At 38.3% G+C, this 23,795-nt stretch overlaps 6 protein-coding genes across 6 annotated transcripts; 2 read left to right on the forward strand and 4 right to left on the reverse strand.

Moving 5' to 3' along the window:
* Positions 1-726: 726 nt before the first annotated feature.
* LOC146161223 (vacuolar protein-sorting-associated protein 25-like) lies at positions 727-1,693 on the forward strand. The gene has a single exon (XM_083385880.1). The coding sequence runs from the start codon at positions 758-760 to the stop codon at positions 1,277-1,279; it is 522 nt and encodes a 173-aa protein (XP_083242006.1). The 5' UTR covers positions 727-757; the 3' UTR covers positions 1,280-1,693.
* Positions 1,693-9,856, forward strand: LOC146161224 (GMP synthase [glutamine-hydrolyzing]-like). The gene is made up of 11 exons (XM_083385879.1): positions 1,693-2,164; positions 2,723-2,845; positions 3,004-3,161; positions 4,040-4,210; positions 4,370-4,505; positions 5,201-5,405; positions 5,936-6,083; positions 6,420-6,530; positions 7,043-7,204; positions 8,003-8,113; positions 9,071-9,856. Exons 1-11 carry the CDS (start codon positions 1,723-1,725, stop codon positions 9,320-9,322), a joined length of 2,019 nt encoding a protein of 672 aa, XP_083242005.1. The 5' UTR covers positions 1,693-1,722; the 3' UTR covers positions 9,323-9,856.
* Positions 9,857-12,272: 2,416 nt separating this feature from the next.
* On the reverse strand, positions 12,273-14,794 carry LOC146161225 (MTOR-associated protein MEAK7-like). The gene is made up of 7 exons (XM_083383668.1): positions 14,630-14,794; positions 14,010-14,219; positions 13,720-13,944; positions 13,350-13,653; positions 13,161-13,279; positions 12,909-13,100; positions 12,273-12,625 (listed from the first exon to the last, which is right to left on the reverse strand). Exons 1-7 carry the CDS (start codon positions 14,771-14,773, stop codon positions 12,467-12,469), a joined length of 1,353 nt encoding a protein of 450 aa, XP_083239794.1. The 5' UTR covers positions 14,774-14,794; the 3' UTR covers positions 12,273-12,466.
* Positions 14,795-14,809: 15 nt separating this feature from the next.
* Positions 14,810-15,800, reverse strand: LOC146161226 (RNA-binding protein PNO1-like). Its single transcript, XM_083383671.1, has one exon. It carries the CDS (start codon positions 15,758-15,760, stop codon positions 15,077-15,079), a length of 684 nt encoding a protein of 227 aa, XP_083239797.1. The 5' UTR covers positions 15,761-15,800; the 3' UTR covers positions 14,810-15,076.
* Positions 15,800-17,144, reverse strand: LOC146161227 (tubulin-folding cofactor B-like). Its single transcript, XM_083383669.1, has one exon. The coding sequence runs from the start codon at positions 16,948-16,950 to the stop codon at positions 16,213-16,215; it is 738 nt and encodes a 245-aa protein (XP_083239795.1). The 5' UTR covers positions 16,951-17,144; the 3' UTR covers positions 15,800-16,212.
* Positions 17,145-21,144: 4,000 nt separating this feature from the next.
* Positions 21,145-23,197, reverse strand: LOC146161228 (inositol-pentakisphosphate 2-kinase-like). Its single transcript, XM_083383667.1, has one exon. The coding sequence runs from the start codon at positions 22,966-22,968 to the stop codon at positions 21,511-21,513; it is 1,458 nt and encodes a 485-aa protein (XP_083239793.1). The 5' UTR covers positions 22,969-23,197; the 3' UTR covers positions 21,145-21,510.
* Between the last annotated feature and the right edge of the window lie 598 nt (positions 23,198-23,795).

Consider the following 23,795-nt stretch of genomic DNA (forward strand, 5'->3'; position numbering starts at 1 on the left):
GAAGAATTTGCAAGATAAAAACATGTATTATATTCTAATACAATGGGAATATATTTGTTCATGAACAAATATATTTTAGATGATGTTTGCTTGATTGAAACAGAGATAAGCAAATACAACTGTCGCGCTACGTTTTTCGGAAGCGACATGCGACAAGGAAAAGAGTGAGCACGAAATGCAGAAGCATTTTCCTTAGTATTTAGAATTTTGGTTTAATGTTTCAATGAATTGTATTTACACGAAAGTGGTTAATTCCAGTCGAAGTATTCAAGTAATCGTTAGCGTAAAATGACAATTGACTAAATACTACCAACGTTTACATTCACTTATGATTCGTACCTTTGACCCGAATGCTTTACAATAAATATAACACCGCCACCCCGTAGATGATAAATATAATTATTAATCTTGTCCAAAACAATTTTTTTTTTTGCGATTCGAATGTGCACGTGAGACAAAGGGGGTCTGGTCTAAAATCCTGCCACATTTATTTTAAGAGTAACGAAACCAGTTGTCAAAGTTGAATCTGCGAGAAGGCATAAAAATGTAAGAATAACTAAAATGATATTACTTGACCCACAAACGCTAACTCGCACCCTAACCTAGGCCAGCACTGGCAAAAGTTACAAAAAATGTTTTGTAAGTTCTTCCTAACTTAAAATTTTATTTTTAAACACACAATAGACTTAAACTATTTAACAATACCTCTATGTTCATACAGCCAAAAGAGAATTAATTTTTTTTAAATACAAGATAAATGTCAAACTTTAATTGGCCTTGGCAATATGACTTTCCTCCGTTTTTTACCATGCAAAAGAATGCTGACACTAAATCAAAGCAAATGGAAGCCTGGTGCACGCTAGTGCTGGAGTATCACCAACACAACAAACTGACTAAACTTAGACTTGCGGATGCTTCAACTTCACCGTTATTCTACAACAAAGCCATCGATCGCAAGCTCACCTTAGAACATATTAAGGAAATATTAGACTGTCTCCATAAAAAGGGAAATGTTGAATGGACAGACAAGGCAAAAACACAATGTAAAGTGTTTTGGAAGACTACTGAACAGTGGGCCGACTTAATTTACAACTGGGCTTCAAAGACTGGAGTGTTGAACACTGTATGCACTGTTCACGAGCTATCACATGGACCGAACAGCACTGATGAACCATTTCATGGCCTTGAAGATTGGCTTTTACTTCAATCATTAAACGCATTGCAGACGCGCGGCAAAGCTGAGTTAATTGGGGATGAAGGCGTGAAATTCTTTGCCTAATTTTTTTTACAATTTTATTTTGCAATACTATATCTATTATTTTACGTAGAAAAATTGTAATTATGTAATACTTTTATGTTCCTTGTTTCTCTACTCGCGAGTAACTTTTTAGGTACTTTATTGGTCAAAATAAAGAATCATATTTAAACAATAATCGTTTTGCATTGATTTAGGAAAATTTCAGCCAAACTGTTAGCTAGGTATCACGTACAATACTCTGGATGTGGACTGAAATGTGTTTTTAGTAGAAAGCTATATATTTTTTGGTGATATCTACCCTATAAAAATAAAAAGTTAATACATGAACTAATAAAACATGTTTTTCTGTTTAACTGCACTAAAAAGTTTATTTTTAAAACGATGTATTTCATTTTAAATATAGAAATTAACAATTATTCTGCTTGTGTTCCCAAGGTGTTAATTACATCAATTGCTGTGTAACCATGACTAAAATAGTAATTCTAGATGCTGGTTCTCAGTATGGAAAAGTCATCGACCGCAAGGTTCGTGAACTTAGCATACAGTCCGAAATAATGCCACTGCAAACAGCAGCCACAAAAATAAAGGATGCCGGATTCAAAGCCATCATAATCTCAGGAGGACCAGCATCAGTTCATTTGCCTGAGGCCATACAGGTGGACGGTGAAATTTTCAACTTAAACATTCCTGTCCTTGGCATTTGCTATGGCATGCAGCTGATGAACCAGCACTTTGGAGGTGTCGTGGAAAAATCTGATGTGCGCGAAGATGGTCAGTTTAAAACTGTGATCGAAAGGAGCTGCTCACTCTTTAAGGATCTGGATTCAACCAACCAGACCGTTCTGCTAACTCACGGCGACTCTGTGAAAACCTTGGCTCCTGGATTTACTGCAACTGCAAAAAGTGGTATGGCTCTAACTAGAGATAGGTTTACCGATAATATCGGCCGATATTTGGCTTCTACCGATATATTGGTATCGGTAAATGTAGTCCGATACATTGACCAATATTTTATTACGAAAATATGACATAATTTTTCCTGTACAACAAACAATTTACCCATTTTTCGATGAAAAAAATTGGGTTTTAGCATCACGTCAAGTTAATATGCAAAATAATAGTTTAATATTTTAAAGGTATATATATAAACTGAAACGTTATTTGGATTTTATTTTCATATAATTCAAGTTTTGAACACTTCCTAGGTATTTAAAAAAATCGGTATCGGGTATCGGTTGACAAAATTGTAAAAAATTGGGTATTGGTTAAAAAAGTGATGTCGGTCGATCTCTAGCTCTAACATCTGTCACGTTTTTTGGTTGTTGGTGACTTTTTATAAATGTCTTTACTAGCAGTCCGTTATGAATAATTTTGATAGCCATTTAACTTTAATGAACTTTTGATTTTACTGTAAAATAATTATTTACTAAAATTTATTTTTTACATCTAAATTGTAATTCACAGAGAACTTGGTGACAGCAATTGCAAAAGAAAGTCGGCAGATGTATGGCGTTCAGTTTCATCCAGAGGTTGATTTAACAGTAAATGGCAAACAAATGCTGAAGACATTTCTGTATAGCATCTGTGGTACATATTTTTGTGTCATGCCCATTGTACAGCAGTATATCTTTAAAATTACCTAATTGAGTTATTTGCATTTAAAGTTCTGTGTTACGAATCTTGCAAAGAAATGTTGGCAGTTGATAAATATTAGACACTAAATTTTAAGTTGTATGTTTTAACAGGATTAAAACCCACGTATACTGTTGGAAGTCGGGAGGACTCATGTTTACAGTTGATCAAATCTACAGTTGGTACTTCAAAGGTTCTGGTTCTTCTTAGTGGAGGAATAGATTCTTCAGTTTTGGCTGCGTTGTGTTGTAAAGCTCTACAGCCTAATCAGGTTGGTGGCTGTCTCAAATTCACTATTATTAAGGGTTTGGTAATAATATGGTTTAAAAACCAGGCATGTGTGTTAATGACTTAATCAAGCCAAATATGCAGTAATATCCACAACAAAATAAGATCTAAAATCATCTGAGTAATACCTAAATTGGTTGGAATAGGCCCTAAATTCATCAAAATGAGGCCTAAATGGACTAAAATTGTAGGGAAGTTATATGGGACAGTGTGGGGGTTAATTTGTTAGCACAGTAGTGTTTGCCCCTGTTTGGGATTATGGGAAGTTATTGGGTGATTTGGAAATTGTGTTAAGGTTGAAATCATTAGGGGAGTTAGTGGTGAAGTTGCAGTGGGATTTGGGGTTAGGTAAAAGGCTTTCGACTTTTTATTTTTGCAATTTAGGCCTTATTACAATGTATGCACTATTTTCCTATTTTACATGTTTTCTGAATTTTGTGTTAATTTATTTTTTATAGTCTCGTTTAATAATAACTTAAGCAGATATACTACAATAGGCTTTGTTTTTCATAACCTTCACAACATGTGCTACAAGTATGGTGCAACTGACAAACAATCATTTTTGTTAAATTGATCAATGTTTAGCCAAAATAGGTATATATTTCAAGTTCGCAGTTGAGCCTATTCAAAATATTTTACATTAAGCAAATAAATGTGAAATTAAAACATGAAAATTTACATGACAAAACAATTTAAAACAGCAATGTTAACGGAGTAGGTGATGGCACAGATTAATTATTTTGGTGCTATAATCCGTGGTTAAATGTCTTCACTCAATAAATGGTATTTTGTTAAACTGAAAATCCATATTTTTTGTAGACTTTGTGAAAATAGAATGTATGTATGTTTTATTATGAACAGGTGGTAGCTCTGCATGTTGACAATGGATTCATGCGCAAAAATGAGTCTCAGAATGTTGTCAAGACTTTAAAATCTCGCGGAATAGATGTTAAGCTAATCAATGCCAGCAATATATTTTACAACAGCACCACAACGCTTGTTGTAAAGCATACCAAAGGAAGCAAAAGAAAGGTAATAGAATTATTGGGTATTAGCACTGACATGTTGCTTCACCAAATACAGTGCAAATTTCTTGTATGACATGCTCATCAATTTAATAAGCAACAGCGAAGAGCATTTGTCTGCTGTATTTTAATTTGTTTTCAATTTCATATTTTGTATTGTCTGAAGGTTGTCAGTCGCGTACTCTGCCAAACCTTGGATCCCGAAGAGAAGCGCAAGATAATTGGAGATACTTTTATGAAAGTTGTTGACTTTGAAGCACAGGAACTAAACCTTACCCTTAACGATTGCTTTCTTGCTCAAGGTATTTTGATAGATTTAAAGTTTCAAGTTTTTTTATGCTCTTGGCAGTGAAGACCACAGCTTGTGGCTTGTGAATGAATTCTTTTTTATTTATAAGTTTTCTTTTCTTTAAGAATTTTACAAGACAGGAACATTATCATTTATGTGGGATCTATCTATATAATTTAGTGTTGCTATCAAAAAAAGACAACTGTAACTGTAAAAATAGACAAACGATCTACAACCATGATTCACCATGACTTACACATATTTACACATTATCATGAGTCAAATATAATGCTAGAAGGATTTTACTAACTGGTTGAAATCAATGGAACACTTTGACAGTCATTTAACCTTGCACATTGTTAGTGTATGTGCTTTATGACCAACTTAATTGTATAAGCATTCTATTACTTGTGAAAAGCGGTCAAAGGTTATTTATTAGTTTGTTCAAAATGTTTTTTACTGTTCTTGAATGATAAAATATGAAATCTGGTGAAAGCGACCACTTGCCACGTGTAGTATAAACATTCCATCATCATCATAGGGTACCCACAAAACTCAGTAACACAAAGGGCCAATACGAGTCAACTTTAAAAAAATTAAGCAATGCAAATTCCAAAGTAGAAATATAGCAAGTGAAAAATACAGCCGCTTGCCAAATTTGGCCTTTAAATCGCACTACTTTCCTCACCAAATATTTTTTGTCGCCAGGCACGCTGCGACCCGACCTAATCGAGTCGGCCAATGCCCTCGTGAGCAGTAACGCCGACGCGATTAAGACGCACCACAACGACACCGAACTGGTGCGGGCGCTGCGAGCACGTGGTCGGGTTCTCGAGCCGCTCAAAGACTTCCACAAGGACGAGGTGCGCAAGCTCGGCAAGCTGCTTGGACTGCCCAGTGAGGCGCTTGGCAGGTCGGTTGATTTTTAATGTTTTGTAGTGTTTTTGGTTTGTTCGTCGATCACGACCTTTCCAATACGAATGCAAATATATGTTGTTAAACGTAGATTTACCTACCACATATTGCTGTAAATGCATGTACATCACGACACCACCTATTAGAGATCATAGCGCTTCTAAGGCCGCTTACTTCTCTGCGTTTTTTTTTTCTCGGAACTCCAAACCAGTCCTTTTTAGCCTTTTAAAGACTAAGATAGCTTGGAAAAACGATTTTACAAAATTGATGGCTTAATTTTAAAATAGTTCGTTGTAAAATACCATGCTAGGTAGTTACCCTTTATTTTTACACGTAAGATAGAAAATAAGTAATAAGAATATCAAAGCCCATACAGAAGTAGTTATCATTTTGAACGTTTTGAGTAACTCTTTATTCATTTTCAACATCTGTTGAAAAGGTTTCTTATAACGTCTGGTCTAACTACAACCTCCAACCATTATGCTCCAAAAAATAGGGAAAATACTTTGACAAAATGTTGCTCTACAGACATCCCTTCCCGGGTCCCGGCCTGGCGATTCGCGTAATTTGCGCAGAGGACATCTTCACATGCGCCGACTTCTCGCACACGCAGACCATGTTGCGCATCATCGCCAGCTACAATACGGCAGTCAGCAAGCCGCACGCTCTGCTGCAGGTGACCGTTTTATGTAATTTGCTAAAAATTGAGGTTTGACCTAAACCTGGGTATGAGGGGCATTGTCATTGACTTTGTACCTCGGAAACTGACATCACTGTAGTTTGACGATACAGCCAGAACATTTTCATTTGTTTTTAAGGCCAGCTTGAATATGCAGTGAACTATTCATTGTAGCCTTTTTCATGATTTCCTCTTTATGTTGTGACAACGTTAGATTAAAACCAAATTGATTTGCTTCAACATTGTCCTTTTGTACTGAAATGACGTTGTTCTGGACAAGCTGAACTCGTAAGCTGTAGTGTGTTACTATAACACGTGCTCCGTCATTATCAGAAAGTACACGCTGTCCTCGCAACAGCCCAGCAGCGAGAGATCCTGCGAAGTTACACGGAAAGATTTCCGCTAAAGGCAACCCTGCTGCCCATCAAGAGCGTTGGAGTACAGGTAACGCACCGAGCAGTACACAGCCAACTAATCTCCCTTAATTGCGATTTGCCTGCATATCGATATATTAACTGTTCGACTAAAAAAATAGGAAATATCTGAGGCGAATTTTCACTGAGAGTAGATACAGTACTTAATCGGGATCGGCAAGGAAGGGTAATTCAGTTTTTATACAAGATACAAAAAAATACAATGTACAAAAAAACTGAACAAATAGGAACAGTCTAATAGAAAAACATTAGTTTAGTTAGTGTTTTTGTATTAATTTTGTGTCTGCCGTATCGGTTTGTAGATAAATTACATGTACGTGCGATTGTGTATGTTTACTTAGTAGTTGACTTCGTTTAAAACTGTTCTTAAGTGTCAGGTTCTGGCTTTTACAAGAAATACGAACGGAAACTTTTACTCACGTTCAACGAAAATAACTCGGTGACACAAAGTCGAGCTTCGCCCTTATCCGAGTAACACGACACACATTACCGCCCTTTTACTAATTTATCCTACCGACGCAGGGTGACAGCAGATCGTACGGATATGTTGTTGGTTTGTCGTCGGACAATGAGAACCCGGACTGGGAGGTGCTCTTCTTTCTCGCCAAGCTCATCCCTAGGATCTGCCACTCCGTCAATCGGGTCGCCTACATTTTCGGCCCCGCTGTTACAGAACCGATACAGGTACTACAGCCTGTCTGGTATACATGACTTTGATAAATGCACTTTTTTACTTACTGTTCGGTTTTAATTTTTAATTCATTGTGTTTTTGCATATGATCGTTTGAACCGATTCAGGTACTACAGCCTGTCTGCCAAAGTGTCTGGTATACATGGCTTTGATAAGTGCAGTTTTTTACTTGGTGGTCGGTTTTAATTTTCAATTTATTGTGTTTTTTGCATATGATTGTTTAATCTAAAGCTGTCTTTTAACATTTTGTCCAGCCTATCTTGTTGCAATTACCGGCCAGTTACCGAAATCATACCGTAAAAATATCATACATTGCCTATAACCACCAATAATATAAAGTGAAATATTTATCTTTAAAAATTATTTGATAATGTATTTCAAGTTTCAACCCAATTGTTACACCCCAATTCCAACCCATGTTGTGCTAAAATCATTACACACTGCTATTATCAGAAATAGCGGTCAGACGAATTCTTTGTCCCTTGCAAATAACTTTCCCACTACCACGTGCTTGTCTCGCCTGCTTCCAGAAACTATTTTTTTATAGAACTAACTGGTATCGCCTCGTGGGATTTCGTATTCTTTAGGGCTTTTACTATTGCGGTGTAGAAGCTTTGCTATTTAGTGTGTCATGCTGCCAAATATTTATGCTATAAGCTTATAACACCTTATTTATTGGGATCACCAATTCACCGTTGCATAAAGAGAAACATAACTGCAGTAGGATTACGTTAATAATAGTAATTATTTTTACCAACTTTTTGGAGTCAAACACTACATTGTTTTTACAGGATGTTACTCCGACCGTTTTGTCGTTCAACGTATTAGCAACGCTGCGTCAGTGCGATGATGTGGCCCATCAAGTGCTGTTAAAACACAACTTGTACAACAAGCTAAGTCAGGTGAGCAATTGTCATATCCGATTTGTAAACCTGATAGTCGAAATCGCGCAAAACGCACACTAATTTTTAAAAAGTAGCAACTAGCAAGTTAAGGAACTTGTTCACAATGGATTTACTAACAGTGATATAATCGGTAATTCCTTCGAAAATAAAAATCTTGCTATCAAATCAGACGTAAAGGTCATTTGTCCATTAGGTCAATAACAAATTAAACGCTTAGCACTAAACATCTAACATTGCCAATGTAACATTTCGGCCATTACGAAAAACGCTGTATATTCAATATCCTAATTCCTTTATAATACAAAAAGTCGTTTTACACTGTTAAACAGTTATCTTGCTCAATTTACAATTATTTGCGCAGTGAAGTCACGCTAGTTGTAAAAGTCAATTAATCAGGCCATCAACTCGAGTTGGAGGTCGTTATGTACCTACACAACCCGAGTGGTCTCGAGTCGAATAACAGACTAACGGCTTTCGCAACAACGCCGCCGCCATCACCTGTCCTTCAGCGCTGCAAAAATACTCGAGATGTCCATTACTGTTTTCTTACCGATATCCACATTTTGGGCAAAAGTGGACACATTCTTACTATGGACAAACAAGCAGTATTGATTAAATTCAAACTTTCAAACGCAATGTTTTTGAGACAAATAAGCCAAAATTTGCTTTAACCCTTGGAAACATCGGAAGCTTTGATTAAAAGTATTATGACTACAATGCACCTAGTACCGATACCGAAGTTCCGATACTGACATGTTCGGGTATCGCTCGCCTCCGATCCTACCTCCGTGGCGGCACCTGCTTCCTAGTGGTGACAGGTTGTCAGAGGACTGGGCTCAGACTATTACTGATTTGCGCAGTTTTTACTCAGGCCCTACCTCCGTGGCGCTATATTTTTTGCTGTTATCGGACATTCCTTAATCGTGACTTTAGTAAACTTTGCACTTTGCGCAGATGCCCGTTGTTCTACTGCCACTTCACTTTGACCGCGACATTTTCGTGCGTGAGCCTTCTTGCAAGCGATCGGTCGTGCTGCGTCCCTTCAGTACCAGCGACTTCATGACCGGCCTGGCCGCGCGGCCCGGCGCCGACCTGCCCCATGACGTCATCACCGAGATGGTGCGCGAGGTCGAGAAGGTGCCGGGAATTTCCCGGATCCTCTACGACATGACGTCCAAGCCGCCGGGTACCACCGAGTGGGAGTGATTGCGCCTGCGGGAAAATTCTCCTTGTCTCGACTATTTTAGTTTCAGCCACTTTGCTCTCTTACTTGTTATTAAACCTTAATCGCGTCGGACGGGCGCCAAAACCAAATCCAGCCGAATGGACAGAATCGTTGAAAGAGACCACTTACTGCTGATTATTTACCAAAAAACACACCTATCAGACGTCTAGGCTTATTTATATAATTTGTCATCCTATAGCAATTTGCTGTTTGAGGTATTACATGCAGGACATGGTTTTACAGCGCATTTATTCAAGGACATTATTATGGTTTCCTTCGCCCTGTTTGAGTGTCTTTGTCCTAGTTATTAGTACTTCGTGTCGTCCGGGCCTGACTTGCTGCTGTGTTTATCCAACAAGTTCGCCACCGCTATATGTTTTAAACTTTCAAGACTGAATAAACTTGATTTGCCCATTTACAAATTTTTTACAGCGTATGACGCCCAGCAAAGCGTTTATGAATCGCGACATTATTGGAAGGTGTAGAATGTAGATGCTGAAAAAAAAATACTGAAAGATCTGGCATTATTGTAGTACAACAAAAGTTGACGTACTTACGCAACATCCTGAAGAGTGTAGATAAGTGGTTCGTAAACGGATGTCCACGCAACATCTTTCAAAATTATTATTGCCTTTTGAATTATATTACCTGGAGCACATTATCGTGGTAATAATATGAAAAGCTTGCCTACAGTAAACTGTAATTAGTATGAATATTGATCTAGAATTCCAGGGTAATTATTGTTAGTGTTGTAAAGAATCAAATTTAAAGAATTAACATTTAGAGTTTAGTCCAAGGCATCAGTTTGTCCAAGCCATAAAACTGTTACTTATGTCATTATGCAACACTAGTTGTTATTATACCATTTTTTAACAGTAACAAAAACGAGTTGTCAAATTTAAAATTTCAAGAAAGGCATAAATATGAAAGACACACACAAACATATGTGTTTAATAACATCTGTGATCTAGCCCAGGGTGGTCCAAGGTTGACAGCATCGCGGGCCACAATATTTCTTTGATATACTTGGCGGGCCACATAAAGTAGGCTATATATGCGACATGCGTGCTAGGAGCGATCAACGATTTTCGGGGGCATGAAATGTTTAAACATGACGACAAAAAGCATCGTCAAAAAGTAATGTGATAATGAGACTGCTGGCTAAATGGTGGGCGCGAAGCACGAAAAAATTGATATTTGACAAAACAGAATATTGCATTTATAAGCGTAGAATGTTTTTAACTAGATATATTTGGCGAGAATTGCACGATGGAAAGGTCCAGGGCGTTTACCTTTAGTCACTGTGAAATCCTGTAAAACAATACTTTCCCGAAGTACTATATATTTCATCGTTCATCTACCTTAAAGTGGCAAATAGATTAATTTATATAGGGTCGTACTTTTTATGTTATGTTTACTGGTCCATTAAAAAGACGTAAAACAAAACGCTAATGTAACCTACAAGTTCGCAAAACAGCCATTTTTGAAAGTTCCATATAGGACGTACTGCGCTTTTTAAACCGGTCTAACACATAAAAAATTAGGCGTTCTTACCACCCCTGGATTAAACCTTGATGGGCGATAGTCAACCGGTTAATTTATTTAATAATGTAACTAGGCCTATAATCAGACAATTGCAATATGCTTGCCGATGATCGTTGGTCAGTTATATTTCATTGATTTAACCCTCAACTTTACGTATTACAATAATTCAACAGTGCTTCGCGGGCCACAAAAAATGATGTCGCGGGCCACATGCGGCCCGCGGGCCTGGGTTTGGACCACCCTGATCTAGCCCCTCGGAAGTAGCTTTATGACCAACGATTACGGCTTTTGTATCAATAGTACACCGAAAAGCCATCGCAGACTCGCCGAATCTGTCGATCTATGATGCAAGCAGAGCAAGCCAGAAAAACAACGTTATTAAACACATATGTTTGTGTATGTCTTTCATTGATTGATACGGACTGATGATCCCCCAGTGTGAAGTTGCTTGTACTAACAAAATGTGCAAGTATTGGCGCATGGTTGTTTCTCGACTCGCTCCTCTCTGAGCCTGCATAGCTCAGTTGGTAGAGCGACGGTCCCGGCTTGACCGGAGGTCGTGAGTTCGAACCTCACTGCAGGCCAGTTGTTTTTCTGGCTTGCTCTGCTTGCATCATAGATCGACAGATTCGGCGAGTCTGCGATGGCTTTTCGGTGTACTATTGATACGGAAGCCGTAATGGTTGGTCATAAAGCAACTTCCGAGGGGCTAGATCACAGATGTTATTAAACACATATGTTTGTGTGTGTCTTTTATTGATTGATACGGACTGATGATCCCCCAGTGTGAAGTTGCTTGTACTAACAAAATGTGCAAGTATTGGCGCATGGTTGTTTCTCGACTCGCTCCTCTCTGAGCCTGCAAAGCTCAGTTGGTAGAGCGACGGTCCCGGCTTGACCGGAGGTCGTGAGTTCAAACCTCACTGCAGGCCAGTTGTTTTTCTGGCTTGCATCATAGATCGACAGATTCGGCGAGTCTGCGATGGCTTTTCGGTGTACTAAGGCATAAATATATAAGAATAAACACTTGAACCACCCAAACTCTGAACTCTCACACTAACACAAATATTGCTAGAAACTAAAAAAAAACAGGTCGAAAATGTGGTAGGATTCTACACCAACACCGGTTTTGTAATGTTTGTTGTTTTCAAATGTTTTGGGTTCCTACTCAGTGTTACGTGTTTGACACGTAACACTCACGTACACCGTTGGTATGAAGAATGGATGCTAAGCAAGTAAATATGTAAAATATTTTCATACCTAGCAATACTTCCACAAAGAACAACTAAACCTATACAAGTGGTTCAAGATACGTTGCCTGTCATTAGTTCCTACAACTAAAACCTAATTTTATGAACAACACTGAATAGGCCAACATGTTTTCAATTAAAATAAATTTTATGACACAATCAATAAAAGTAATCCAAGTCAAAGGTAACAATTCATTAAAGAACAACAAAATACTTGAAAATGGACATAAAAATATATGCTCTTTGCATATTTACAACAATTGTGTACTTCAACATCATTGCACATAATAAACAGTGAATATAATATTATTTACACAATAAAATTTGCACTCAATCCATTGGGTCATGGCTCGGATGGATTTCTGTTGACTCAAGCATTGTAGTGGACATTTCGTTGTCACGGTAACCTTCGCTAACCCTTTCTCTGCCAGCTACTCGTAGAATCGCAACAACTTCAGGATGCTTGTCAATCACAGACGTCATTCCGTCCTTAAACAATACAAATCATTCAAGTGTTTAGCTGCAAGCAAACAAGTATACATCCAGGAAAGTCGGAGGCAGATCCAAACATAATTTGGTAATAATGTCAGTTTAATTTGACCCAAAACATTCCTAGATCGTGGTTAGGCATACAAACATCGCATATGTTTCTACAGAAATGTATGCTCATATACATAAATAAATATATATATATGTTTAAAACTTTGTATATAAGGCTTTTTAACTCCATTTTTTAAATACTAGCAATTTGCATGGTGAAAATTAAACTTACTTCGTCCTCTTCTTCATCATTTGCTGGCTCCTCACCAAGACCCCAAGCTTCCAAAGTGTCAATTACAAACTCGGGACTGGCAGAGAGCTGTGGACTCTTGTATGTGGTACATGTCGGTTTTCCTTTGCTGTGTCCACTGCCGAATTCTGAGCTCAACCAAAAACCAAAGTAATCATGTTGTCCACCCATTCCCTAAAATAGGAAAGTTGAATGCTTACAGGTCTTACACACCAGAAAATGCTGTAAACTTACAAATCCATTTGGCATTGTTTCTTGCCTTGTGTTGAAATATGCATAATGGTCATTGATTCCAGAAGTGTTGAAGACACCAAACTCTGGATAAAGTGTGAAAAGAAAGCTTTCTGATGTACCTGAAGCAACCAAGAATCAGTCAAAAACCTGTATTGAAACACATAATTTTCATCCAATGTTAAAAAATACCTTGGAATTTAGCACTATATGACAGATCTGTTGAGACAAATCCACCAAAAACATGGCCTTCCTGGTCTTTAACAACAAATAAAAGTGGGCCCCGGTTTACCATTTGGCTTGACAGCTTTGAGAAGCTCTCCCCTTGTAGCTTAGTGGAATAAAGAAATCTCCACTTTAGCTGCAATTTCATTGGCAAATGACTGTTCAGGTACACAACATCAGATATACTAAGAAGTGTGTTGGCAGGAGTTAATTTGTAGTTATGCAGCACCTCAATGTTGGGAAGCAGACAGGGCACACTTCCATGGAGGTCCTAAAAAACAGATTTTAAATGTTGCTTAGAATTATTATTAGAATGATTAAAATAGTAAACAATTACTTTGCTTATTTCTGGAATTGTGCTGAAGAACGCCACACGCAAACCTGCTGTGAATATTTCAGCTACAAATGGAGAATATTGAAGGAAAGAATGAAACTCTTGTTCTTTAATGTCCTCATTTATGTTGGCAACACAGTTTCCAAAATGTTCTGCAGACAATTCTTCCAATCCAAACATTTTGGCAGTGTCGTGGGATTTTAAGCACTTTAAACATGCCACGAGAAACTAAAAATATAAATTTAGTTAATACCTAATAAACAATGTACTTTTTCCAGTAAATTGTGAAGTACCTCTTTCAAGTTGGAGGAGGGGATTTTTTGAGTGTTAAAACTAAGAGCTTCATATATAAAAGACATTCTGTCATGTTGCAACCCAAACACAAGTTTACAGATTTCCTGCCTGATTTGAGCTGATGGTTGGGAGGCAACTCGGCATCTCAGTTGCAAAGTAGACAATACTCCAGCATTTGCATTCTTCGAGAAATATTCTGAGATTGCTTTCTATAAAGATTGTTTAATCAAAGTAGTGCTTTACCATTGGTTTCAAATGTGTTTTCATAATAAAACTCCCAACAAGGCATGTAAAGAACAAAAGTTATCCACATACATTAAAAACCTGGATTTACTGTTACATGCAGCATTGGAAAGTGCTATATTGAACGGAAGCAATGTTTTACTAACTGGGCATATGTGATTTAAATAAAATGTTTGACTAATTTGGTCCTCATCAAGTAGTTTTATATTTTAGTAAAATAATATTGTTATTTTTAAGGTGTTGATATATATATGTCTCATTGTCATGAAATATGAGTATTCTCACATTATATGCACTAAAGTTGCACAGTGTTTTGTTTATCATGCACAAATATCAGTTATAGAGAATTTTAAGTAAATAAATATTTAAACTTTACCCGTAAGTTTTGTATTATGTCATGCAAAAGTAGTTTTTTATCATTATTAATTCCCAATTTGTCGTTGAGCGAGTCCAGTTCTAATTGCGATGCATAGACTGTGAAATCTTCCTTTACCACTTCAGATGAATTACCTTGTCCCATGTTTCACTATAGTTTTACAAGACACTACTTTTAGCATCTTTGGTGAAAAAAAAACATCATAAATGTACATACTAATTACCCATCAGTTAGGACTATTATCTGTTTTGTTGAAAATTTAACAATTAAGCTACCAAATTTCCCTATGAAATGTTTAATTACTTATGGGCTAGTTACTCATGCAATTTTTTATAATTTCATAGCTTTAGAAGTAATTGTGCATAAGGGTAGTTACACAACAAAATAACCATTTAAAGTTACACACTGTAAGCAAAAATCATAAAGCAAAATTTCGGCAGCAAACGTTTAGAAATGTTCCACACTGCGACTAGCAACAGACCTCATGTTGCCATAGACCTTCGACGGAGGACTACCTAGGATTAAATTACATATTGCAGTCCTGGCAATGCGAATGTTTTGGTAAGAACCCAAAATGTGAACGTTAACATCGGCCAACACAATACGGGTTTTTGTCACATTTTCAATTGTAAACTTAGTCCTTCCTCCGGATCCAGCAACGCGACCAATGGCTCTTGACAAGTGATCACCTTTTAACCTCTTCACATCAGTCACTTTAAACGATTCCAGGAACAAGTCATCCAATCTGATTAATGCCAATGCGTCCTCAACAGAAAAGCCCAAAATGAAAGCCCTGACAAAATCGGCAGCTTTTTGTAGGCCCGATATTTCAGTGGTGTCAGTGCAAGTCTGCAGCTCCACATTTCGGGTTTTCAAGTTGAAGCGGATTTGAAGCTTTAAGTGTTCAACAATCGGTGTGTATATTTTCATCCAGTTTTCTTTTAGTGGTGTGTATCGATTGGCAGGGACAGCAATCCGTCTTAATCCCTTTTCTCCACTAACCAACTTATCAGCTGATATTGGAGGAAAGTTTGGTCGCTTTACAGACTCATCCAATTCCATTGGTTTGTCTGTTGTTTTTCTTTTTCGAGACTTAACGGTCTTGTATTCATCATTATTTTCAACAGACATTTTTTAAGCACATGTATAGTTGTAAATATGTATTTCAACCTAAAAACATAAACAAGAATTTTAAATTAAATCGCAGAAATATTTAATACAGATTGGTACATATATGAGCTCAGGTAATAAACACAGTCATAAAACAGATTATATATACCTCCCGAATTTGCAATAAAACACATCTTGTTATGACACAATATTTAGCAACTTGATATATTTGGGATTAATAAATTTAGTTTTCACCAAGCATTTAATAAAAATAAAAATACTGTTTAGAAAACTGGCCATAGAGATATGGAACCACTGAAATATGATACTTAAAATAAACTAAATCTTACAAGTGAAAAAAATAACTTTTACACCATGTTGAACCTGCAAAAACAATAGCATTTGTAAAAGAAAATATAACTTAAAACATGGAACAGTCACTGTTATAAAATTTAATTATAATCGGCATACAATCACATTTCATCATCATCGTCAATATCAATTTCTGGAAAATCACCGGTTTCAACATGTTTTGGCCTGACAAAGGCACCATATTTTGGTTTACATGTAAAATAGGTTTTCCCCTGCAAGGTGCCATCGTGTTTACCATATGGCTCATCATACTCAACACCAACCCAAACTCCAGGTTTAAATTCAGTTTCACCCACAAACAAGACAGTCCCACGTCTTGCCAATTGACCAGGCACCAAAACCTCACATCTGCTATTAACTTTAATTCTTTCTCGAGTTTTTTTATTTTCAAGGGCTTCCTCCTCCTTTTGAATTTCTTTTGCTGTTATATTTTCAGGGTCAAAATGCTTCAGTTTGTTTTTCTTTAAAAAGGACCGAACAGTGTCAGTGCGTTTGTCATAATCCTTGTCTCCCATAGAGTATTTCTCCACTTGGGATACATCTTGGAAATCGTGTTGTGCTTGCAGATTTTTTCCCATTACATGCAGTCTCATACCGTTGTCAAGTTGATAGGATCCAATCATACGATCATCCTTGTCGAGTCTAAAAAGAAACTTGTTTTCATCAGAGAATACCTCTACATCTGTAGATTGGGCAGATAGTCCGGTTATGAGCTCAAGTTTTGCCTTTAACTGTGCAACTGTGATGCTTTTGTCAAATCTCTTTGAAGACGAAAAGCTAGAGGCATTGTTGCTGATTGCCACATCAACAAAGCTAGCAGTAATAACCTGATCAGTCATGGTGGCTTTGCTGTATAGGTGGTAAAAAATAAACGATATTGGTATATAATGCACATATTTAATGTGTTACAGTATTAACAAGTTTACAAATTTTGGATTCCTTTACTCAAAACTTTATTAATTAAAAAATGGAAAATTTTGTAGGTTTAAATATGAAATATGGAGCTGTTTCATCTGCTGTAAACAGTTTTCTAAGCCTGATATTTCAACATTAATAGAAAACACATAATTTTTTTACACACTGTTTAACTATTTTCATAGAATTCTGTGGAAAGGTGCACACCAAACTATAAGTGCTATTTGTTAAAAATCACTTCAAGTTCATAGTTGGCGCCCAGATTGGAAACTGCGGATTTTGCGCGGGGAGACAATTTTGCAGCTTGAAATTGCGCGGCTGTAATAACATTTCCGTCCAAATTTGCGCGGCTGTAATCAGCTTATTTGTAAAATTTACATGGCTGGAAATGGAGTACTATAGTGAAAAACGTTGGCGCGACGAAAGTTTTGCGCGTTTGAGCGATTTTTCGCGGCTGGCCGCATTTAACGTTGATTTTACACGAAATGCGCGGCTATGACCGCGGCTGAGCACTAAAATGGACGAGGGATAAATCCCCCGCGCAGGCCTTACTTTCCAACCTAGGTTGGCGCTGCATGGTGTAGAATCCTACCAAAACGGTCCGCAAGGGGAATTAGTTTTGTTTTCAAACATTAGTCTATGTTTTAAACACTATCTGTAGTCATTATTGTCTTTAGTTCCGCTTTATTATTTGATTATAGCGTGTTTTATGATGTCTCTTGTGACATCATAAAGCATCTATTATGCTGTACTACCTGCTCTCAGCGAATCCAGGGTTGGCAAGAATACCCAATTTTTGGGATGTGTTAGACCGGTTTAGAGAAGTGCGTCCCATATGGAACTTTCTTTCTAAAATGGCTGTTTTTGCGAACTTATAAGTTATATTTGCGTTTTTAAGCAAATGTACGATAAAATATATCGCGCTGCTGGAAAGTATTGTTTTACAGTTTTCACCGTGACTTGAGGCTAAACGCCCTGACCCCAAGATGCAATTTCAGCCAAATTGATCTGGTTAATTAAATCTTTTTGCGCGAAATGATAACGTCTTTGTAATTTCGCGATTGGGGAGTATGCAACATCTCTCTTACGCGAACATTCTACGCTTATAAAATGCAGTCTTCGAATTAAATTTTTTGTCAAATACGTAAATTTTTGGCGATTCGCGCACACCATTTTTCCCAGTCTCCTAACATTCGGTTTTATTTGCGCACAAGTTCGACGACAGAAATGTTTAAACATTTCATGTCTCACGAAAAACGTTGATCGGCTCCTGGTACGCATGTAGCCTACTTTATGTGGCCCGCGATGCAGTCAACCGTGGACCACCCTAAGTTAGAAGGTTGGGCGCTCTTTCACTATTGTACGTGAAAAGTTATGCAAAAAAAAAAGAATAATAATACCGCATACCACAACGCATATTGTTTGAGTTAGGGTGCGGGTTAGCGTTTGGGTGAGGGTGGGTAATATTATGGTTATTATTAATCATAACTTGACCCACCCTCAACCAAACGCTAACCCGCACCCTAACCCAAACAATATGTGTTGTGGTATGCGGCATTTGAAGAAAATTTTTTTTTTATTAATTTTTACGTACAATAGTGAAAGAGCGCCGAAGGTTGTTACATTAGAAAGAATCGTGACTGCACCAGTGCACTATAAGAAACATGGGTTAACTGACTTTGAAATTTTATAGGGCCGCGAAATATCAAAATAATTGCAACGGGTCCGCCAGGCAAAATATTTAGAAAAGTTTGGGAACCGCTGCTCTATAATATTTGTTTCAACACTGTGGTAGGATTCAGCGCCGTTAAGTTATATTACAAATTACGGCGCTGGTCTAGAATCCTACCACAGTTCTAAAATCAACGCACAAAATTTGAGTTAGGTTGCGGGTTAGCGTTTGGGTGTGGGTGGGTCAAGTACTATTATATTCTTTATTTAATAATAATACTTGACCCACCTTTACCCAAACGCTAACCCGCACCCTAACCCAAAAGGTGTTTCGTTGTGGTAGGATTCTAGACCAGCGCCCAAATTACTTCAGAGACTTTAGTCTTAAAAAGTGACTTGGGCGCTCGTCTAGAATCCTACCACAACGAACATTATTAGGGTTAGGGTGCCGGTTAGCGTTTGGGTTTGGGTGAGTCCAGTAATAGTGTTAAACAATATTACTTGACCTACCCACACCCAAACACTAACCGACACCCTAACCCACGTATTGTGCATTGCTTAATAATTAATTTAACGTTGTGGTAGGATTCGAGACCAGCGCCGTGACTTGTTTACTGCTTTACTAGGCGTACTTTGCACCGTTCTTCGTGAAGCTGCTGAAGCAGTAAATTAAACTTAACTTCCACTCGCCTTCGCCATTTACCACGCTTGAAAAATGCTGATTCAAACTTAATCAGCTAATTTCAGTTACAGGCTTGCTGGCGTTTTATCATAGAGATCGTAATTTTTTTTTGTACACACCAAAATCAATCTAAATTTTTAGAAACTTAACATCATTGTAAATTGTGCAGGTGTATGTCAAATAGTTGTCATATATTTGTTGAACATTAGTCTTTGACATTCAGTGGTATATCGTTAACCGTGACATTTATTATACGACGATTGGAAATAAAAGCAGTAGAGGCTATCTTGTGATACTCGTGGAGAGTGTTTTTGTAATAAACAAACACATTGTTGGCGGATGTTTCTGTTCGAAGAATATAAACCCGAGAAGTTGTTATCTTAAGGATTTATGAGGGATGACAAAAAGCTCAGGCTAAAGGTACCCACTGCCCTCCGTGTCAGCATATGTTTACTCTTATGCAGGAGTCTGCAACCTACGGGCGCCAATGTAATTCATCCGGCCCGCCGCCTATTTGACAACCTAGACATGATCGAGTACATTTCAAATATTTTTGACCATTTTTACTACGTAAGTGCGAAACATTTTCGCGCTTCGCGCGGATGATCTTTATTCATCCAGTTTGTTTACGTTTTGATGCTGTCTTTTGAATCTTTTGTCTTTTTTTGACAAAGTGCGTTGCGGACAAACGGAAAACGTATTCAAAATATTGGACATATTTTTTTTTATAAAAGAAAATATCGGTATACCAAGAAAAAATCGCACTCTCTTCTCTCGCCAGGTGTGCCCTGACTTAAAAAGGTTAACAAATACTGATCTAGATTAACCATTAAAGTTATCGGGTATCTTCAAAGTAGCTTTATTACACTTTTCGTAGTAGAATGGATAACGTCGTGTCGACTCGAATTTTAACCAAACAAACGCCTTTTATTCGCGCTTTGCGCCAATACTTTACTGCCTCCTTAAATGTAATTAAACATGTGTTAAAGTGCAAACAAAATCCGAGGACCGCCTGATTCACAGTTGTTCTAACATTTTAGTAACACAACTCTAGTTAACATTTTGTGCGGCTTGCAAAGATCTTTCTGAGTTTGATTTGGCCCGCGAATAGAAAAAGCTTGCGGACCTCTGTTCTTATGCAATCTTCGACTAGAGTGGAAATGTTCCTTTGTTTTAAAAAATGAATAAAATCTTGATCGCAATGAGTGAGTTTAAACAAATTTCTTTATGTGAACTTTTAGAAAAATTAATTTGGCAATCATCGCTGACTATTTTATGTATTTTATCACTCTAGTCGTTTACATACATAAGCTACTTTAATTTTTAAACCGTAAATTAATAATTTTATTTTACGCATGAAAAAATGTATTTTGGATTTTAACAAATGATAATTTAGAAAAATGTTGTTGTTTTTGCTTTGATTCTTAACCGAGAGGCCCCAGGGGCGTTTAGAGGTTCTCATTAAGAGGGCACCAACAAAAAAAAGACGTGGACCACTTGAAGGATCTTGAATTAAAGCTAAAACGTTTTTCATGACTCATTTTAAGTTATAAAACAATGACATATGTATTGTAGCGTACTTCATTTCGACTTTAAGGGTATGGGCTTATATTGGCGCCTGTGGCAAAAGTAATTCGATTGGCACATTACTCTTAACATTTAGAAATCAAAAGTTTGTATGAATAGGCTATTTTCTAAAATGTTGTTTTCAAACATTTTCAAATACACATTCGACAAGGCCACAGATTGACCAAAATCACCCGGATTGTATTTCTATAGATACGATATTCGCAAATGAGGATTTCTATATGATTGCAAATGGCGATCCACGAAATGCGAGTTATAATATATTAGCCTACGCATGCAAAATGCAAACACTATTTCAGAGAAAAAACAATTTACAAACGATTCTTTGAAAAACAGGATAAAAACTATACAATAGTTTTGCAATAATCTTATAGAACAGGAAGAACTTTTATTAATGCACTAAAATAAAAGTATGAAAACAAAGCGACGGCAAGAAAGTGCAAAAGACAATTGGATCCGGCAAATTTAGATAGTGAGGAAACCTTATACTAAAAAAATTGTATTAAGGTTATAGCCTACTGACAAAAATAGCTCCTTTTTTGCGCTACTCTACCAGCTGTTGCTGTGACTTATAAAAATTATGCAGGCGTGATATAACCCGCTCCTCGTTACGATAGTACTTTGACAGCTGATTCGGCGGGTCCTTGTAGAGATCCAGTATGGCGATCGAGGTAAGGTAGTCGTTCTCAAAGCCATCGGAGACCACAGACGAGGCGCTAAACTCACCAGCCGGCTGGTCGTCGCGTTGGCTTCGCCAGTTTTTTGGAAGGCGCCGAAACGACACGATTATAGAGCAGCAGTTGAACACCCGAGACACGATAAACCGCCGCAGGTCCGCCGCCAAGCGCAAGGCGTCAGTCCGGTCGCGCTCACGCGTGCTTGAATCAGTACGAAACCCGTTCGCACCTGGCCGATCGTCGTCGGCGTGACGACTCAGGTCAATGTTCCAGTTAATCTCGTCGTAAGGAAAGTCCAGCGAAAGCAGGGCAGCGTCATCCGGGTGCTCGGCTACGTACTTGGACAAGCGGGCCTCCCGCTCCACCACGTCACGCAGTGGCATACTTCTCAAGCTGGACACGCTCGACAGAAAATCCAGCACGTTTGAGCCTGTACAGGTTGTCGGCATATCGCCGACAGGAGTGTCGGCCGCTATTTCCGTGGAACGGCGACAGTGCGGCTGGCTAACGAATCCCGACTTGAGTGACTGGTCGGTAATGGGCGAAAGCAAAGCCCCGCATAGGATGTTTAAGAACGCTTCCCTTTCCTTGCCGAAGCTTCCGTTTTCGCACAACAAGGGCCACAGCGAACTGCCGTGATCGGGAAGGTCAATCAAGCGGTCGTTCACGCGAACGAAAAGGTATCGTTTTGGAAAGGCTAGTAGGTCGCTGATTGCCCTCTTCATTCGCCTCGTGTCCTGCGAGTATAAGTCAAAGGGGCAATAGTCAGTTTGAGGCTCGTTGCTACAGTGTTCTAACGCAAGTCGGCTGAGGCAGAAGTAGCACTTTCCTTTCATACGCGGATGCGATTCGTCTGGAAGCACGGGTAAATAGATCGACTTTGGACGAAGTTCAATGCTTATCACTGGCGACGGAGGTTTGAGTGGCAAAACGTTGGCGAGGGGTTTGCTATGATTTAAGGACAACAGAGTACAGAAATTGGGCATGATAAGTCCATATTCAGTTTGGCAGTTAATGGAATCCAGACGAAAACGCTTCGGCCGTTTGTCGTTTATATTTTTTTCGAGCTCAGATAAAAAGTCTTTCGTAACTGGAACCTTTTCAGCTTTGAAATGTATTCGAAACTCGTCCAACATTTTGTAAATGACTGATTCCAGGAAATCCATTTCGCGAAACTGATTGGTGGCATTGTTTCGTTGCTTGCATTTTCGTCGGTGGCGAGATATTTTGGGCAGGCGAAGTAGACAGGAGTTGGTTGTATTGGAAAATACAATGTTGTTGTTGCCTTCAACCCTATAGGCCCAGTCACTTGCACACAAGTTCATGCTGCGCTTACGTTTACCTACTTTGTTTATTTCCAGTGTAACTAAGCCAGTCTAACATAAATCAAGAAAACCGTTTGATTTCATTCAAACCTTAAACGTAGGGCACCTCGCCAATATGTTAGTCGCTTGAGTAAGTACGAGCTCTGCCACCATAGGCGTTTCTACTGAAGTTACTTCCGTCTGTGTTTAACTAAAGGATTGACTGATCTCTAAAACCACGTCTTGTCAAATCGCATACTTTGCTCTCGTTTACAAGTTGTATTGCTCTATGGCAGTCCCTATACTGCTGCATAAATACCACTAAACGCTTACCAGCAGGAAATTACGTCACTGCTACGACAAACTGCTGGCAACATGACGGTACACAAAAAGTATGCATGAACAGCCTCATGACTGCACGGCCGATTTCATGCGTGGTTTGATTGGTAATCTCTGAAGCCCGCGCGAAACAACTAACTAACCGTCGAAACAACAATCACGATCTGACTAATCATCATCACAGCAATTTGCCGACACTTAATATAGCTGCACCCACCGCTGCCGACGCCACTGCTGGTAACCTCATAACATGCCCAGTGGCTGCGAAATCGCGCTATATCGAACGACGCGCATAGGCAATACAATAATACTTACCCTTCCTTGCAAAGAAAGACAACCGACAATTACAGCAAATCGCTTTCCCGACCAACGACGTAGGAATGTGAAGTGAAAAACGTACGGGTCGACTGTTAACATAACTGGCAACGTTTAAGTAGCAGGGTCATGATTTCCGGAGGCTAGCCTTGTCGGCGTATGCTTTGGTCAGTGTAAATGCTGCTATTTTAGCA

The sequence above is a fragment of the Ascidiella aspersa genome, chromosome 3, assembly GCF_963924565.1.
Source record: "Ascidiella aspersa chromosome 3, kaAscAspe10.2, whole genome shotgun sequence".
Lineage (NCBI taxonomy): Eukaryota > Metazoa > Chordata > Ascidiacea > Phlebobranchia > Ascidiidae > Ascidiella > Ascidiella aspersa.

Excerpts from the sequence above, each read along its gene's own strand:
- LOC146161223 (XM_083385880.1), top strand. The coding sequence starts at position 758 with ATGTCAAACTTTAATTGGCCTTGGCAATATGACTTTCCTCCGTTTTTT.
- LOC146161224 (XM_083385879.1), top strand. The coding sequence starts at position 1,723 with ATGACTAAAATAGTAATTCTAGATGCTGGTTCTCAGTATGGAAAAGTC. Across the intron at positions 2,846-3,003 it reads ATTTCTGTATAGCATCTGTG|GATTAAAACCCACGTATACT; the intron begins GTACATATTTTT and ends ATGTTTTAACAG. Across the intron at positions 4,211-4,369 it reads CCAAAGGAAGCAAAAGAAAG|GTTGTCAGTCGCGTACTCTG; the intron begins GTAATAGAATTA and ends TATTGTCTGAAG.
- LOC146161225 (XM_083383668.1), bottom strand. The coding sequence starts at position 14,773 with ATGGGACAAGGTAATTCATCTGAAGTGGTAAAGGAAGATTTCACAGTC. Across the intron at positions 13,945-14,009 it reads CCTCCTCCAACTTGAAAGAG|TTTCTCGTGGCATGTTTAAA; the intron begins GTACTTCACAAT and ends TTATATTTTTAG. Across the intron at positions 13,101-13,160 it reads AAACAATGCCAAATGGATTT|GGAATGGGTGGACAACATGA; the intron begins GTAAGTTTACAG and ends TTCCTATTTTAG.
- LOC146161226 (XM_083383671.1), bottom strand. The coding sequence starts at position 15,760 with ATGTCTGTTGAAAATAATGATGAATACAAGACCGTTAAGTCTCGAAAA.
- LOC146161227 (XM_083383669.1), bottom strand. The coding sequence starts at position 16,950 with ATGACTGATCAGGTTATTACTGCTAGCTTTGTTGATGTGGCAATCAGC.
- LOC146161228 (XM_083383667.1), bottom strand. The coding sequence starts at position 22,968 with ATGAACTTGTGTGCAAGTGACTGGGCCTATAGGGTTGAAGGCAACAAC.